The sequence below is a fragment of the Rhinolophus hipposideros genome (assembly GCF_964194185.1).
Source record: "Rhinolophus hipposideros genome assembly, chromosome: 13".
Classification (NCBI taxonomy): Eukaryota; Metazoa; Chordata; class Mammalia; order Chiroptera; family Rhinolophidae; genus Rhinolophus; species Rhinolophus hipposideros.
This window is the reverse complement of record NC_138059.1, coordinates 21,311,097-21,331,158: the sequence shown is the minus strand read 5'-3', so window position 1 is coordinate 21,331,158 and position 20,062 is coordinate 21,311,097. Positions and strand designations below refer to the sequence as shown.

Genomic DNA, 20,062 nt, shown 5'->3' with positions numbered 1-20,062 from the left:
GAGTATGTTTTTGTATGTTTAAGGTCAACGTATTTCAAAGAAATACTCTAGGGAACATAAAGAAAGTAGATAAACACTTGTATAAAGTGTCAAGAAGTTAAGTACATTGAGTATTATGATTGACACAAAATGAAAAGCTTCCATGTACACTAAAACATTATGGGCTTTATTGTGAGAAAACCCAGGAGACCAGGCGCAATATAAAACTAAAACTAGAGAAAGTTTAGGAATACAAAAACACAATGTTTCCAGAATTCAGAAACTTAGGCTAAAACCATCTCTAAATCAACAGCATAAAGAGGTCAAAAGTCAATGAGATGATAATGAAATAAATTTTGATTAAAAGAAGAAGAAACAAACTATAATAAAACTGCAATAGCCTTATAGGGTTAATGAATAAAACGTGTTTTAAAAGATCAATTACACTTATTTGTATGTAATATATTCTGAGTTAATGGCAATTGAAATTAGAAATGACAAATATTAATGATTTAATTTGGGCAGGAGGTGTTTCTACAATCAATATTTTATGAGATGATGTGTATAAACTAATTAGAAAAAAATTTGTTCAAGAAAAATATAATCTTAAAATCACTATTTTTCTCAAATTATCAATTATCTAATTAGCCCAAGGGAGGAAACCATCTTTAGTGATTATAACAATAAACTCATTAAGAACTAATGCATTATCACTTAAGTACATTGCTCAAGAATGGAAAGCAGTAAAAAAACTATTGTGCTGAATTGAATCTTTCCCTATTTATAACCTAGAGGTAAAGGGTACATTTCTGAGTGTTTACTGTTTTATGACTATTTTTATACTTTTGAGTATTCAAACAAACCCTCCAACTATTGCATGGGTTAAAAAAATATGTTTTTCAGACCACCTAAGCTTTCCCAGTAGGTATTTACAGTAAAATTATTAGTGGCAGATATCTTGCGTGCTCTCAGGTGTGGGAGAAAAAAATTTATTCACTATGGTAACATGTGCCTCTGATTTCCTCAGAGACTATGTCCTGAGATCTTTGACTGCCTCTAAATTTGCAAACGCCATTACTAAATGCAGTTTCCCCTTTTCAAGCATGTACATTTTATAATGCATAAGCCAAAAACTGCTCATTGATTTACAGATGCTCCACTGTCCTTCTAGGATTTTTCATTAGTGGAATTCAAATTTGTGCCTCAACAAATTTAAGGAAATGTGAAGGAAATCACATATGTGTATTACAATCAAATATTCATTACAAAACTGTTAATGATGAGGCTCTGCCATAATCCAAGTGGTAGAGCAAGTACAAATTACAGATTCTCTTTGTGAGGCCTACTCAAAATTATAGTAAAATAAGACCGGGTCTTGATATGATATGATATGATATGATATGATATGATATGATATGATATGGTATGATACCAGGTCTTAATTGTTGCTCCAAAAGACCCATTAGAGCTGATGGTCCAGCTAGGTTTTATTTTCGAGGAAACACAGTATATTTAACAGTATTCCATGCACTAGGGACATTTTCCCCACAAAAAGTACATTTGTGCAAGACATGTAATTACAACCAACATCACATATGCTTAGAAACAAAATGAAACAAAAAATACAAACTGTCAATTTAAAAATCGATTCCCACCTTCCAGTGCTCTTGCAGATTAGGAGACAAAAAAAAAATTATACTTTACATAGGAAAAAATTGGAAACAATATATTGACTCAGAGAAGCTACATCTGTTTGCATTACTACTAAACCAGCACACATACCCAAGACAAAGAATAATGTAGCTTTCTGTCAACTTTTGATAATTTGTGTCAGAAAATAGCAAAACAGTAATCAGACTATCTTAACTAATGTTTTAGCTTCTCTTTATTGTGCAGAGAGAAATTTGTCCTCTAACCTCTAGATCTGGTATATTTGCTTTATTTTTCCTTGTGTCTCCCCAGGTTACTAGGAGAATATGTCTTCTTCCATTCTGCCTGCCTTCTTTCTCTTAATATTCAATCCCTGTGTTATTAACAGAAAACAAAATTGACTGTTTTTCTTAATCTTTAAATTAATATTGGTTACATATTTATATATCAGGTAATTTGTTAGAATTTGTTAGCATAAAATCAGTAGAAAACAACAGTTTCAGGAAAAAATTGAAGTAAATTTTCAAATTTGTGTTTACTAGCTTACTATATATATATATATATCGATAATTTAGAAAAAATGTCCTGAATCAGTGTATTTATGGACCAATTATCACCTCCATGAGAGCACAGTTTGAACAGCATGACTATAAATATGAAAAATATATACACATAATAAACATACCCATTTGTCATTTTTTTCTTAATTTTCAAGTAGCACTATATGCATGCACCTTCCACACAAGTTTAATTCTTTTTCTTTTTTTTCTTTTTGTAAGAGCTTATTTGAAGTAACTGCTGGCATATGCCAGGGAGCAAGATCTCAAATGCTCCCCAAGTTTCACTCCTGAAAGCACATAATACCTATACTGAAATTATCATGAGTTAGATTAGAAAATACTTTTGGTTCCCAGATCTCACTGCAAGGTATGAGACCTAATTATTGCAGATAAATAAAAATGCTTATGTTGATCTTGATTTATTTAATTCATTACCCAAGAAAATGTCTAAAGCAATGAAAGATCAGCTCTCCAGTGGAGTAAAACAAAACTGTGATCATATAGAAAAATGGCATCATCTAAAGTAAAAATGAAAAGAGAAGACCAGAAATATGTGAACCATCCTCTATGCCTCCCTCCCTCCAATCTCCAACATCTAACAGGCCATAAATCTTTTCAACTTTATCTCCTTATCTCCTGAATTTGTTAACATTTCATCTACATGAACACAATAACCACCTCAGAGTTTCTCATGTGAATCATTGCAACTCCTTTCCTTGGGCTTATTTTCTACCTGCAATGCATTCTCCACTTTCTAAAATAAAAAGGTCTTTTAAAAATACAACATTGATGAAACCTAAGTTTGATTCCAGAATAAATGCTCTTAAAGTCACCTACATTCCAGGAGGTCCCTTCAAACTAGCAAGCTCTTTCTATATCTATGCTTTAAGCCTTATATGCCAAAAGGACTTCTGTTTGTCCCGGGGTGAAGTCTTTCCTGACTCCACCACCAGTAAACCCATAACACATTTGATAACTATCTTATTTGTGTCATCACCTAAATTACGCAAGATGTCTTCATACTTTGGTTATTGTAAGAGTAATTTTAGGAAGCTGGAGAAAGTATAAATGCTTGGCTGAATCTCAGAAAAACTAACTTGACCTTCTGGGGTGGGGTATTGTCATCTAGATTTTTAGCAAGACTTCAAAATGACTACAACCCATGATTATCTGAGAAGTACTGACTTACATAAACAATACTTAACAGTGAATACACTGAATTTTGCAATTGCTTGTTTGTATGTCCTTACTCTCAAAAAAGTCTGAAGGATTTTAGGGCTAGCTTTTATGCAAATGTGTAGCACTTACTTAGAAAATAAAGCCAGCGTTTAGTAGGTACTCAATAAATATCTGATGAATAAACAATTGGGTTCTTCTTATAATTGGGAAGCAATATGGAAATGGAAAATTGTGGAAGGAAATAAATTGCGGCCTTTCTTGAGTAGGTAATAGAGAACAATGATATGAAATGATCAAAATGGACCTCTAGAAATATTAATGAGACCAAGGCATGTGAAGAATGATTGGTCAGGAGATACATTTATTTGATGATGATGATGAAGATGATGATGATGGTGATCAGGCATTCCAAAGTTAAAATGTCATAATCTCAAGTTCAAGGAGGGAAAGAGTACTGTAGATAAAAATCAACCTATTTGCCATCATTTACTTTGTAAGTTAATAAAAAGCAAGGCATATCTGTCTAGTAACTGTGCCATCAGATAATCTGTGGTATTTTTGTTTTGTTGTTATCTGAAAACCTCATGAGTGAGTAGAAAAATCAGATAGAAAATACTTGCTCGAAGGAATCTCAGGCAAATTTCCGTTTCCCAAGACAGATGTATACCCGCCATGTTTCCTTAAATTTTTACTATTGAAAATATTCCTTTAGAAATATAGAAAGAGTCTATTTTCTTGGTTAAAAAAAAAAAAAAAAAAAACAAGAAAACAAAAACAAAAACAAAAAACAAGCAACAAAAAAACCTCATGAAATCTGTTCTTTTTATAGCAAACCTTAATATCTTCTGCAACTGGGCTGACGTGTGATTATGAGACTGTTATTTGCCCATTGTTATTCCTTCCTTATGTTACCCTGTGTGCAGAACTTTTATCTTAGAGACTGTCACAAATGAAATACCAAAGATATGAAGTGAAATAGGTGTCTTCTAAATGGGGAAAAGTTAATATAACTACCTTGTTTATAACACACACACACACACACACACACACACACACACACACACACACACACGTGTTTTCCCCAGCACCCAACTATTAAGCATTTTGCTTTTTCTTCACATGAAAACTTAGATTTATTTATTTATTTTCCTTTTGGTCCTTGTTTCTATTCATTAAAAAACATGATTTTCTATTACAGACGCTATTGTGTTCTCGTACCTCAACCAATAATTTTGGGTGCTTCTGAATACATAAGGCGCTTCTTTAAAACTTTTATGTCTAGTTAAATACAACCTGCCTCCACAAATGAACAGATTCTTGCATTACCCACAAAATAGATAATTCTCCACTAAGGGAAGATTACCATTTTGAAACTTGACAAACATGATGGTGCCCTATCGACAAACAAGATGACTTATTTGCAAGAAAAGACACTGGGCTTGGGTGTATTCTCTAGAGCTTCTTGAAAGTGTGTACTGCAGTGAGCACTGAGTGATCAGGCAGCCTTTGAATTAATTCTGCTGGACATGATACCAAAACCACAGCTGCTGCACGCAGTGTTTGATCCACCAAATGCGCCATATTTGCTTTTCAATCTGTTATTAATAAAGTAGCCAAACATCCTGTCGTAACTTGTTTTATAACTTTGTCCTGAAAGACTAGAGCAGAAGGCATCCGTTATTTTAATTCTGTAAAACTGTACTTAATATTTCCGTGTGTTACCATAGCAGAAAAAATAGGGCCTCTGGGAGAGAGAGTGAGGAAGGAAAAGAGGAAGTGCAGGGAAAATAAAGGAGGGAGGAGATGAGATCATTCTTAAGAAAAGGTGCAGCTACACCAGACCAGCCAGAATGAGATTTTTGTGGCCCAGGGCAGACGCAGGACACCATTTTGACCCTCAAGGTGAACTTGAGCTAATTATAATGGATTCTAATATTATTATCTTTGCAAGCAGGGAAAATCTCCACCACCTGTGTCGCCATGACAGTTCTGACAAGAGCCAAATAAGGACCAAGGAAATCCTACTTTCCAACACGAATGAGTGGTCAATGAGAATCTGTCTAGGAACGCCTATAACACCACCTCTAAACCACAAATAGTTCACACCCTCATTTTGAAAATAATAAATTCCTAGCCTTTTTTGTTCTTCTGGGCAGTTATTCTTCTCCAGGCCTGTGGTCCCACCATTTTGGGAGTGTACTATCTTTCTTTTTTTTTTTTTTTTTTAACAAATCCATTGCTTGCTTAACTTATTTGATGTGTCTTTGAATTCTTTCCTGTGACAATACTAAGAACCCGTTTTCCAACACTTGTTCAACTTTCCCCCATTCTCTTGCACTTAATATTTTGCAACTACTATGCTAATGCCCAGTCATTAATTAGACAATAGATTTGAAAACATGAAGAGTATTCCAAAATCTTTTTAATTACTTAAAAGAACATCAGACATCACTAGTACTGATTTCAGTACTGTCCACCAAATGTATCATTTTTGTCTTTCCTCTCTCCTTTGTCCCTCTGTCCTACTTGCCCCTCTTTTTTCCATACTCTGTAACTCTCTTTTTCTCATCTATTTCTCTATACTTCTTCATTTTTTTTAAATGTATAGTTGAAACCGAGGGTCCTTAAGTCTTTGACTAAATTTAATTTTAAATGCTAGGTCTAGGAATCATCTCTCTCTCTCTCTCTCTCTCTCTCTCTCTCTCTATACATATATATATATATATATATATGTATAGAGAGAGAGAGAGAGAGAGAGATAGATAGATAGATAGATAGATAGATAGATAGATAGATAGATAGATAGATGATAGATCTATAGCTATAGATATATATACATATTTATCTATCTATCTATATCTATGCATCTATATATCTATATATCTATGTATCTATGTATCTATATCTAAATCTAAATCTATATCTATATCTATATCTATATCTATATCTATATCTATATCTATCCTCCCCTCAGAGACCTAGCCTTTACCTGGATAATCAGCCACACCCAAGGCAGCAGAAGACAAAATCCTGGACCTAACTAGTGGTCACAAAGTCTAGGCCTCTGGCAGGCTAAAAATAACATTTTGACCTAAGTTATGTTTCAGTTCCTGAGCCCTAAGGTGGAACGAACTTGTGGCTACTTTCCCATGAAAACGGAGCAGAGGACTCTGGAATAGAACTCAGAACTGTCCTCAAGATCTAAAGAATTAATTAATTACCCTTACCTCACCTCTGACCAATCAGATCCCAGCATGACCTCAAACCCCTAACCCATGGTGGCTTTTGATTTTGCCCTATAGCATCTGTAACCTACAAGCCATGGGGAGTCAGGTTTAAGAACGGGAGCTCACCTGTGTTTCCAGGCTTCCTGCCATTTCCTTAAAAAAACCTCAGCTTTCTTTGCTGCAAATTCCTGTTCTGGGTTCTTTTGGCTTTGACGCATGCAGGTAAAATGAAGCCTTTGAGTTCCTTAACATAGTTCCTATTTTAATTTAAATCCACACACTTTGTTTAAAAACAGCACATGTAACTGAAGTATTTTTATGTGAGAGTAATGATGACTAAGAGTAACAATTTACTAAGGCATTAAATTTCTCCAAAGAGAAAAGCCTTTTTCTACATAGAAAATATTTTTAACTTCTGTTAAGTTATGGTTTAATAAAAATTAATGTTTTAAGAACTTTACAGGATTTTTCTTAATAATGGTAGTTTTGGTATTTTTTGTTATGTTTACTTTAATCCAAGGAGTTTTTCAGAATTTCTTCCAGTTGAAACATTCAGCAAATCTTTTGATGTCTTAGTTAAGGCCTCTTGACACAATGTTAAACAAAACAAAACAAAAAAAAATGGTGATCATCTTATCATCTTCTAATAATGTTGCACCTTCTGGTTTTTGAAAAATACAGTTAAAATTGTCCTTAGATCGCCTAAATATGGTGTCAATTATTTTTGATTTGTTTTTATCTTGGATAAAAAAATCCAGATATCTAAAAATTCTTAGGAAACATCTTGGGATCAGTTCAAACACAAAGCATCATTTTGTAAACATTTACTTGAGATTATGTGATTTCAAAGCTAACAAATTAAATGTCATTCCCTGTGAGTAGCCTCTAGACCATTAGGAGAGTTGTTACTCATATTATTTAAAGTACTGTACACAAAATACACGGATACATCATTTGTTCTTATGCTCATTCATTAGCAATGATGAGTTCTTTCCCACATTCTTGAGTTCAATTCAGATAACTAATTTAGAAAAATTTGGCATGCCTTGAATGTTCCTTTTATAGAAATAACTAGTTATGACATAGACGGATAAATAATTACAAATACAGGAAAACAATACATTTCATATAACAAGGTTAAACTTGATTCATCTCATTCATCTTCCAATCCCTCTACAGTTCTTATCAGATGTTTCTTGATGTAGTTAGGTACTCAACTTTACTTTTTAAATTAAAGATCATGTTTAAAGATGCTTAATTTATATTTCCAGTATGCCTTTTCTGCCAATTGGTTTTTAAGACCAAAAATTGTGAGATTTAAATCCACTAGTCATTGCTTTCCCTTAAGAACAGCTCTCAAACTCTCAATTCTTTCACTAAGTTACAAGCTACTATATATATTAACACCCACGACCTGTTAATTAGCATATAGCTCAATTTCTTTCACTTATTGAACATAATTAAGAGTTTCTAACCAACAGAAGAGTTTCAAAATATTACGGATAATTGGATAAATAATCCCATTAAATTTTAATGATCTTATGTTACTTATACAAGTAAAGGACCATTTTGACATTCAAGAAAACATTGTAGAAATGCAAAAGTTGTATACAAGGGACTTAAAAGAGTTTCTTTAATTTCTTTGTAATTATGATAATTTAATAATCTGTATGATGAATAACAGTCGAAACATAAGCTGCTTTTGAAATGCATCACTTATAACAAAATTAAATTTCTGATTGTGATATTCTATAACTTTCAGGACTCCTCCTACCTATATAAGCAGCTATAGATCCTGGTGCTGCCTCAAACCTTAGCTCAACCCTACTGAACCAGTTGCAATTATCATAGCACTTTCTGAGTCTGAAGTTTCATGCTGAAAATACCCACTTCTTCTTGCCTAACTGTAAAAGTCCTGCTTGTTTGTTAAGACTCAGCCAGTGTCACCTGTTGTTTGAAGTATTTCCTGAACTTCCTAAATGGAGCTGATTGCTTTTGTACATTCTACCATAACCATCTCTATTCCTGTATTCACAGCACTGTATTATTGCTTCACCTTTCTGTCTCTTCTACTAGCTGTGATCTCTTCAGAAAAATATACTGTGACACATTTATCTTTGCATTTCCCATGTTGAGCATAGTACCTGACATAGAGTAGGTGTTTTAAAATATTTATTGGTTGAATAAAGAATGAATGAATAAATCTTCTTTACTGATTTATAATCTATTCAAATTATAATGATACTATGTCTGAGGTTAGCAATAACTAGAAAATAAACTTCATATAAAAGCAAAAATATTGTCAAAAATCAATTAACCAGTTTTTTTGTTTTTTTGTTTTCAGTACATGTTTGTCACTGTAGCCTCTGTTTTTTCATTTGCTTGTTTATTTGTTTGTTTTTTCTCACAGGGGGAGTTTCTTTTCTATCAGAACTTCCAGTATAGGTAATGACGTTACAGTGATGGATTGAGTGGCCTAGATAAAGTAAGGTTGAGAAAATAATAATCAGTGGGATTCCTTCAGGAAGCAGAAGCCAACAGAATTGCAAAATGTGTACAGACTGGGTTGTTAATTGGCTTTTTAAACACCAGCATCAGTGTAAGTATACTGATGTCAATGATATATGCCAATATTTTATATCTGTTATCTTATATTTGTAGGTGCTGTATCACTCATTCGTTATTCAGCCAACAAATGTGTTTTGAATATTTAAGAAGATTCAGAGATTGGACTCAGTGCAAGAGACAGAAGGATATCCCAAATGGACATGGTCCTGTACTAATGGCAGATCCTGTCTTCCAGAAGCTTACATTACCCAATAACTACCCAAAGAAGCTTACATTACCCAATAACCACCCAATTATACTTGTGATAACTTTATGTAGCAAAATAGACACTTACATATGTATTTAATTTGGGTATGTGAACCTTTTTTGTGTCTAAAATTTTGTAGGAAGTTGAAAGATAAATACATATTTTCTATGCCAGAAAGAAAAGCCACTTACTCCTATTTCAGTTTTCAAGTTTCTACAGGATCCTGTTCCTTTTTTTACAATGTGAAAAATTACTTGTAATGAAAGAGGAGACATTAGAACTGATACCACAGAAATAAAAAGGATCACAAAAGACTGTATTATAAACAATTTTACAGCAACGTGTTGGATAACTTAGGAAAAAAGAAAAATCCTGAAAACATAGAAGCTGGCAAGACAGAATCATGAAGAAATAGAATAACGCATAGACCAAAATGAGTAAGAAGACTGAATCAGTAGTTAAAAACATCCCAGCAAAGCAAAACACAGGAACAGATGCTTCATGGGTCAATTCTACCAAACATTTAAAGAATTAACATTGATCCTTTTCTAACTCTTCCAAAATATTAAAGAGGGAATTATTTCAAATTTATTTTATGAGGCCAGCATTTCCGTCATACCATAGCCAAAGAACGACAAGAGAAGAAAACAACAAGACAATATGCCTAATGAACATAGATGCAAAAAATACACAGTAAAATACCAGCAAATCAAGCTCAAAAGCACATTAAAAGGATAGTATACCATCATCAAGTGGTATTTATACCTGGGATGCAAGGATGGCTCAACATGTGCAAAGTAGTAAATGTGATACATCATATTAATAGAAAAAAAGATAAAAATCATATGATCCCATCAATAGATGCAGAGAAAGCATTTGACAAGATACAATGTTCTGTCACAATAAGAACTCTCAATAAAATGGCTCTAGAAGATATCTATCTCAACATAATAAAGAAAGTATATGAAGAACCCACAGCTAATACACACACCGGTGAAAGTTTGAAAGCTTTTCCTCTAAGACAAGGAACAAGACTAAGGGTCTCATGACTCTTATCCAACACAGTACAGGAAATCCTAGGCAGAACAATTAGGGGGGAAAAAAAGGAAACACCTTTGGGCAGATGTTTGCCTTTGCAAACCAGAAAGGCAAAGTAAAATTATCCGTGTTGGCAGATGAAATGATCTTTTATACAGAAAATCCTAAAAACTCCACCAAAAAAAGTTACAATAAACAAATTTAATAAAGTTGCAGGATACAAAATCAACATAGAGAAATTAGTTGTGCTGTTATACACTAGCAATACAATACGTGAAAAAGAAAGAAAGCAATCCCACTTACAATAGCATAAAAAGAAAACACAATAATGGAACAAATTTAAGCATGAAGGCAAAAGATCTGTACACTTAAAACTATGAGTTTGATGAAAGTACCTGTAGAAGATACTAATAAATGGAAAGATATTCTTTATTCTTGGATTTGAGGGATTGATATTGTTAAAACATCCATATAGCCCAAAGTCCTCTATATATTTAATACAAACCCTATCAAAATCCCAATGACATTTTTCACATAAATAAAAAAAAAAAATCCTAAAATTCATGTGGAGCCCCCAAAGACCGTAAATACCCAATGCAATCCCGAGAAAGAAGAATAAAACTGGAGGCACTGTTCTTCTTGACTTCAAACTATATTAAAAGGGCTACAGTAAACTAAACAATATGATACTGGCATAAAAATGTACACTTAGACCAATGGCACAGAATCAAGGGCCCAGTAATAAGCCATTGCATATACAGTCAACTACATTTGACAAGGGAACCAAGATTACTCAAAAGGGAAAGGATGTTCTCTTCAATAAATGGTGCTGGGATGATCATATGTAGAAGAATTAAATTGAACCTCTCTCTTACACCACTTAAAAAAATTAATTTGAAATAGATTAAAGACTTAAACATAAGACGTGATACTATAAAAGTCCTAGAACAAAATATAGGGAAAAAAATCTCCTTGACATTGATCTTGGCATTGATTTTTTAAATATGGCACCCAAAACACAAGCTACAAAAGCAAAATAAATAAGGGCTACATCAAATGAAAATGCTTCTGCACAGAAAAAGTAACAATCAACAAAATTAAAAGGCAACCTACATAATGAGAAAAAAATTTGCAAAATACCTATTTGATAAGGAGTCGATATACAAAATATACAAAGAACTCATAAATCGGGGGGGGGGAATCTGATTTTAAAAAATGGTCAGAGGATCTAAAAGACAATTTCCAAAGAAAACCTACAAATGGCCAATTTGTACATGCACAGATACTCAACATCACTAATCCTGTGGGAAATGTAAATCAAAAGCATGATGGGATGTCATCTCAAACCTGTTAGAATAACTGACTATCATCAAAATGGCAAGTGTTGGTGATGATATGGCAAAAATCAAACCCTTGTGCACTGTTGATGAGATTATAAATTGGTACCGTCACTATGAATAATAGTATGGAGTTTCCTCAAAACATTAAAACTAAAAAAACATAATAATAATTAAAACTAGAACTAGCATATAATCCAGTAATACAACTTCTGGGTATTTATCCAAAGGAAATTAAATCGGGATCTCAAAGAGACATTTGTACTCAATGTTCATTGCAGCATTATTCACAATAGCCAAGATACAGAAACAACTTAAGTGTTGTCCGTCGTTAGATGAATGGATAAAGAAGATGTGATATATATTTATGGTTAAGCTATGGAAAAGAAGGAAATCCTGATATTTGCAACAACATGGATGGATCTTCAGGGTGTTAGGCTAAGTGAAATAAGTCAGACAGAGAAAACAAATACTGTATGAACTCATTTATATGTGGAATCTAAAAAAGGTGAACTCTTAAAAATAATAAGTATAATGGTGGTTGCCAGGGCTAGAGACTGGGAGACATGGGGCAATGTGAGTCAAAAGGTTACAAACTTCCAGTTATAAAATTAATAAGTTTCTGGGGATCCAATGTACAGATTGTGACTATAGTTAACAATATTGTGTCATACACTTGAAAGTTGCTAAGAGACTAGATCTTAAATGTTCTCACCACACCAAATGGTAATTATATGAGGTAAAGGAGGTATTAACTATCCCTATTGTGGTAATCATTTTGCTATAGATAAACATATCAAATTGATACATTGTATATGTTAAACTTACACAATGTCATATATCAATTAAATCTCAATGAGCTGGAAAAATAAAAATAAAAAATTGCACCTGGTCATAAAAGAGTTTAGTTTGTAGTTTTCTACTGAGACTAGTATGGGAACATATGGTATACTCCACAAAAAGTATATGGAATGATTTAAACAGCATTGGGATTACCTGGTCTTTGAAGGTTTGGTAATATTTCTGTATGAAGCCATTTGGCCTGGTATGGTTTTGTGTAGGATGCTTTTACATAACTATTTTTTATATTACTCCTATGATAATGGTTTATTTAGAATTTCTGTCTACTGGTGTCAATTTTGGAAATTTTCATAACGCATTTTTGTTTACTTCACTTTATATTTTTTAATGATTCACTTTAAGAATTTTGATGCTATGTTCTTTGGTGCAGAAATGCTTAAAACTGGACTTTTGGTTATGATTTGCACTCCTTTTGTTAACTATCAAACGCTCTTATTTCTCTAAGAAAAAAATGATAAGTGTTGTTGAGGATGTGGAGAAACTGGAACGCATATACACTGTTGGTGGGACTGTACAATGGTGCTACCACTATGGAAAACACTACGGAGGTTTCCCCAACAAGTTCAAAGTACATCTACTATCCTATTTAGCAATCCCACTTCTGGATATAATTCGAAAAGAATTGAGATCACAATCTCAGATAGATATCTGCTCCCCCATGTTCATTTCAGCATTATTCACAATAGCCAAGATATAAAAACAACCTAAATGTCATTAGAAAATGAATGGGTAAAGAAAACCCGGTATATACATACAATGTAATGGTACTCAGTCTTTAAAAAGATGGAAATTCTGCCATATGTTTGATAACATGGATGAACCTGGTGGACTTTATGTTAATGGAAATAAGCCAGACACAGAAGGATTACATGATACCACTTATATGAAGGATCTAAAACAGACAAACACAGACATAGAGACTATCATGTTGGTTCCAGGGGCTGGAGGGAGGGGGAAATGGGAAGTTGCTATTCAACCAGTGTAAAATTTAAGTTATGCAAAATGAATAATGCTAGAGATCCGCTGTATAACATTGTGCCTATAGTTAATAATACTGTATTGTGCACATAAAAATGTATTAAGAGGGTAGATTTCATGCTGTGTTCTTACAATTAAAAATAAAGAAAATACTTACAAATTGTAATGAAAATCATTAGAACTTTATACATATAGTTTTGTAATTGAACTGAATGAAAACATCAAAATCTTAAATAAACTGAATGTTCTCTTTTGACAAAGTCCATTTAATGTATATATTCGAAAAATAATATTTAAAAATTAATATAAACTTGTTCTTAACGTTCCTGAATAGCACATGACGTTATATTTACCTGTGTATTCAAGGTGAAAACCTGCAGCAGAAACACTGATGTCTGATTGAAAATTCAAATACAGATTGTTAGACGTACTATTCAAAAGATGGGGTATTGTTGTTCCTGAAATAATAATTGAAAAGGCAGGTTAATATCACATAATGAATACTACACTAAAACTAAGTAAGTTAACTACTAATCAGCCAAGAGTTTATCACTGAAATTATGTATTAGTCAAGTGCTTTTCAATAATTTTTTAATAAGAAATATTTCCCCCATGTTCCTCTTTCATTTTATTGTTCCTGACTTTCTCCAAGAAAACAGACCTTTGCAATCAATTTAGATTGCTCCCTAAAAATAGGTAGGAGCAACCAGAACTAGTGAAATCAAAGCACTAAATATAGGTCACCTAAAATGAACGTTATGAATTTTGTATGAACTTCAATATTCCATGCACAAGCTAATAATATACTTAATTTTATAATTTCCATGTGCTTTTTATGGTATACTAACTTAAGATTTTTAAGGGTTCAGAGGATATATTCATTTTTGCCCTTTATTATATATATATATATATATTATATATATATATAATATATATATAATATATATATTATATATATATATATATAAGTATGTATATGTATATATATATATATGTTTTGTACTAAGCAAAGTTGGTAGTTAGAATTCACAAAATCCCAGTTATGAGCTAGTGTTAACCTTGCCTTTCAGCAAATGCATAATAATGATGTTCTTCTGAACTTCTAAAGGAAATCAACTTTAGGTTTTTTTTTTTAATTATTCAGTTGAAAAAATAAAATATCTGCTTAAACCAATTACGTTTTGACAACTTGTTATTAATAGTTTAATCTTAAAATCCTCAAGATTGTAACTCCAGCAATTTCAAATGAAAAGCACATAAATAATTGTCAATTCTATATTGTAAGATAAAGTTCAACATTTTATTTGATAGTGTTGCAAACATTTTTTTGTAAGTAACTCTTACTTTACACTTTGTACGGCTCTGTGATTCTTCTATAAAATAAAGCAGGACGCATTGATTACAAAAGATACGATTGCTTTTTTTTTCTTTCCTAAACTTGCTCTCTGTCCTTGGTGTCCTAACTGAATCCCTGAAGACAGAGGTAACTCAAAGGTCACTGGAACTGTCTTTTTAGTCTCTCAGAGGATCTTAGATTCTCTCTGGAGTCACACCAGCTGGGTCCCAATCTCATTCTAATAGTAGCTACACAACCTTGGGAAACTTAATCTCACTGAGCTTCAATAACATACCTGAACAGCTAGAAAGATCAAATTAGGGAAATGAATGACAAGCCTCACACAGAGTTAGCACTTGGTAATCAGTAGCATGTGGTTTATCACTTTTATCATCTTCATTATTAAGAATGTATTATACCTAATCTATTATAAACACACATATACACAAATTTTTATGTAATTTTTTTTTTCAGGAAAAAATTTATGTCTAAATGTCTATCTAAACTATTTTTTATCCCTAAACCAAATCACTCGTACTCTAGATATTTTTTCTTTCCTTTCCTCAATAATGAGGTTGACAAATTGGTTATCGCACTCCATTTAAAAATCAGCTTTACTAACAATTGTCACCCCAATAAACTTTAATTAAAAAAAAATTATTAAAAACTTAAAACCATTCAAACTAACTTCAGTATACCTGAAATATGTAAGTTAATAATTAAGTTAACAATGTTCATGTTTCTAGATTTAAAAATTATAGTTAAAATTAATGTAAAACTTATTGTTAAAATTAAAGCAAAACTTCATTTCACCTTTTATATGCTAAAGGAAGGTGTTGGATTACTGCATAAATTACCTTAAAAATCTTAATAAGTTTAAAAAACCTTCTAGTTTTGGTACATATGTACATATTCATTTTATATAATTTTATTCATTTCATAGAAATAATTTCATACTCTCTTTATGCTCAATCAACAGTACCTTGTAGTATTTACCATGTTGATTCACAATCTCTATAATTATTTTAATGGCTTCATAACATTCTATTAAGTAGATATACCATAATTACCAGGCATTATTTTTTTAACTATCATTGCTTATTTATTTATTTATTTATTTATTTATTTATTTATTTATTTATTTATTTTTAAGGGAAAGGGGCATATCACACATACTATTGCTGAAGAACAGCTGAAAATATTACCATTAACATAAAAGCATCAATAAATACACAAATATAATAAGACTATAGTAAACAGCAATTTCGACTTCATTACCTTTCAAGTCTTTCAAACTTCTAACTTTGTAACTTTAGTTCATTGCAAATAGTTTATAAAAAGCAAGTTAAAATTATTGTCAGAATTCCAGGGAGCACTTTTTTAAAAGAAACTTTAAAATGACTAAGTAGAACAGTATTTTAACTAAGCTCAACTCTTATTTACCTGAATAACTTCCAAGTCTTGGAGCATTATTATCTCCCCCATCATAAAAGTCCAGAGAATCCCAGTTATGTTCTGTAGCAAAGCTGACAACTTGCACCTGTGAAATGATAATTACTGTTAAGAACACAGATTTCTAACAAAATTTATATACTATAGTCGATCTATACCCCCTAGGTAGATGTCTATACCCCCTAGGAAGAGAAAGTTCAAAGCCTGGATCACATCATGGTGGCTCCTTATAGAAACAGTTTAATGACTGATTTTTGCCATTGTGACAGTGGTCTGCATGGACTGACTGCCATAAGAAAAGCCTGTGGGGATCTAGCAGTGTTCACTAAGGTATAACATTGAGTTTTCCTATCACCATCTCAGAGCATTCTCTTTATTAAACATTTTTAGTTAATCTAGTATCTCAGTGCTAGAATCCCAATGCACGTTCTAAACAATTGGTTAACTTTTATGTTTTGGAGTGTTCAAGTCTGCTCACTGATTTGAGTTTGTTTTAGCTATTAGGAAATAACCAGGTCTGTGGTTCACAAGCATATAGGAACTTAGAACATACATTTTTCTATAACTATCTTGGATACATTTTATTTTTTCTTTATTTGTATAAGCTTTGTCTAATTTCCTGATTTTATTTTAAAATGAAATTAACATTATTATCCCCTATGCACATTTTTAATAGAATAGGTCTCAATATGAATGACCAAAAATTATACTTTGTAACTGATTGGGGTATATCTTTCAAATACTATTTTTATGAATGGAGTCATGATAACTAAATCACTATGAAAGTCCCTAAGGTTGATAAGGGAAATACTGGAGTATAAATCTCTCATGTCTTAAATTTTATTTAAAGAAAGAGGCATGTGTTACTTTGTTGCACTTCACTTGGCACAGTTTGAGCTTTGTCAGAACCCACAGGACCCTCACAACTGTGGATATTATCTGTTTTTCTCTGCTTAATACATATTTTGCACTTTTGGAGAAGGGAAAGGAATAACGTTATTAAAATAAATTCATTGTATTTAGTTAAAGTCTGTTATAGATGTTAACGCGTGCTACATAATTATAACAATTGCATTCATTAGAAATTTCTTATCCACAAAATAGTCCATCGTCACTCTTCCATTCAAGTGAACGCTGGTGTCTCCTTTCCAGGGGTGAGTGACACATGGCAACAGATACCCTGCCTACGTGACAGGCATTATGCCAATGGCAGTGTTCCAGGACAGGAAGAAGACCAGAATTAAAGCTGTATGACTGCAATATAACAACCCCCTCCTTAAACAATGATCAATTCTCTCGTCACATCTGAATTTTTTTCCCCTTAAATTCAGGGATAGGAAAAAGATCAGCTAAATGTGTTGAGAGATTTTTCCACCAAACGGAATTTACTGAGTTAGTAAAAATGTAAAAGAGGCAAGCCTTGAGGGGGATTTAGTGAACCATCAGTAATCCAATTTAGCCACAGTGGAGGGTATTTACATAAGAGGAAATATGCATGCCACATTAGAAAAGATAGAGAAAAGTTAGAAAGAGTAGCCCTTAGTGGATAAATACAAAAGATATTAGAGGCAGAATGCCTGGGTTTGCAACTTCCTGGCTCCCTTTACTCCTGAGCTTTCGAAGCATCTCTTTGGTTTTTACTGGATGTAACGCCTGAATAGTTGTTAATATTGCGATGACTTAAGTTACATAAAATATTGTAATTAAGGTTCCAAGACTCATAATTTTGCTGTAAAATTAAATTCAGTTTAGGATAGTGCCCAATGTGTATGAAGGATTAAATGTATCTTAGCTAAGGAAGACTGAGGGACAGAGACTATAAAGACTGAACACCGCAATAATTATGCAACTGAGGAGAATTCCACAAGAATACTATACAAGGGGTTATAAGGAGCATCATCAGGACGGTGCTCTCTGTATTGCATTGGGTGAAGGAAATACAAGTGAAACGACAATGTTAATATCTATTGCAGTAGCCTGTGAGAGAAGCAATGAAAGACAAAAACAGGTTAGAGGCAGTAATGATAGAAAGCGGTACCCAGATGTCCTGTGTGCTACTACAGGGAAAAGCTACTGAATTTTATGTTATTCAAATAGGGGAAGAAGTGAGAGGGAAGATTTAAGAATAATTTATCTTTTATTCCCTGAGTTATTGAGGTCAGAGTGGTGGTAAGAACAAAAATGTAGACATGTCCAGAAAAACCTATTACCTAAAACCTATTAAACGGAAAAACAAAACAAAAAACAAACAAACTTACATTTAATTCCAAATACATATGTTTAGCAAACTGAATAATGGTTCCCAAAAATAATCCCTGGAGCTTGTAAATATTGCCTCTTATGGAAAAATGGTCTTTCAGATGTGATTAAACTAAGGATCTTGACATAGGAGAGACATTATCATGGATTGTTCGGATGGCCTTGAATGCAATCACAACTATTCACTCTTATAAGAAAGGTGCAAAGGGAGAGATGACCCAGACAGAAGAGGAGAAGGTAATATGACAACAGAGGCAGAAACTGGAGGGATGTAGTCAGACACCAAAGAACGCTGGCAGCCACCAGAAGTTTAAAGAGGTAAGGACAGGATTGTCCCCTAGAACCCAAATAGGGGGAGAGTGGAGGGTGACACCTCTGCTCTGTCAGCACCTCATTTCGGTGCAGTAAAGTTGATTTCAGACTTCTGGCCTCTAGCACTGTGAGAAAATAAATCTCTGTCATTTTAAGCTATTCAATTCACAGTAATGTGTTACAGCAGCCCCCCCAAAACTAATGCAGTTTGCTACAAGGAACCTGGGCAAACTGTCAATGTGCTTTGGCATAATAAACACATAGATGGGGTAGAAGACTCAAGCAAATGATTGAGGACCCACTATGACAAAAAGCCAAATTGAGGGTCAAGTAAAAAAATTAAAAAGAAGCAGTAACTGATTCAGTCAGTGTTCAGAAGTACTTTGCACTAGATGGAGTTGTCCATCATGACAACAGGATAGTTTTATGAGGTAATGAAGTTCCAATCATGAAAACCAGATATCCCTCATACAGACATCTAAATTCCATTTTACTTTGTTTGAGATGTTATATTAACTCATGATGATCACTCTTTAAATTGACACAATTAAGTACCAACATTTTTTTTCTATGGTCCATTGCATAAAGATTACTCTTTGCTTTATAACTGTATTACTGCCGAATATAGCCCCTTTGGAATTCTTCCTCAAATATATTTTGCTAAAATAAACAGATGAACATATGAATACACTCCTCCCCACAGGATTTTCACATAATATAAATATACACATTTGATTTACTGACTTATTTTGCTCTTGACACCTGTCAAGTAATTTTTTTTTTAATTTTCTGAAATATTATAAAGGTAAATTCAAATTTGATTTTTTTTTTTTTTTACTGAAAATTAACTTCTATCTAATTTCAATTTTAATGGATGATGTCTTGGCTGATTTTTTCATAACAGATATATATTTAAAGTTTTTAAAGAAAAACCTTATAATGCAATTAGTGAGGAGATCAAGTTATTTTTAAGAAATACAAACTGTAATATTTTGTGAAGCATAATTACCTTCCCTGAAGTATATGGTTATTCAGCAGTCAAATGCCATCAATTTATCCAGAAACAATATCCTTGTAAA

At 32.7% G+C, this 20,062-nt stretch overlaps 1 protein-coding gene across 5 annotated transcripts in view; it reads right to left on the bottom strand.

The window, feature by feature from the left end:
• The window catches only part of CSMD3 (CUB and Sushi multiple domains 3), a 1,140,077-nt gene that overhangs the window by 135,576 nt on the left and 984,439 nt on the right, over positions 1 to 20,062 (bottom strand). For all 5 annotated transcript variants that reach the window (XM_081069899.1, XM_081069900.1, XM_081069901.1 and 2 more), the window contains 2 exons: positions 16,404 to 16,500; positions 13,978 to 14,082 (listed from right to left, as the gene is read on the bottom strand). In XM_081069899.1, coding sequence (XP_080926025.1) covers positions 13,978 to 14,082; positions 16,404 to 16,500 — 202 coding nt within the window. The remainder of the gene's footprint in view (positions 1 to 13,977; positions 14,083 to 16,403; positions 16,501 to 20,062) is intronic.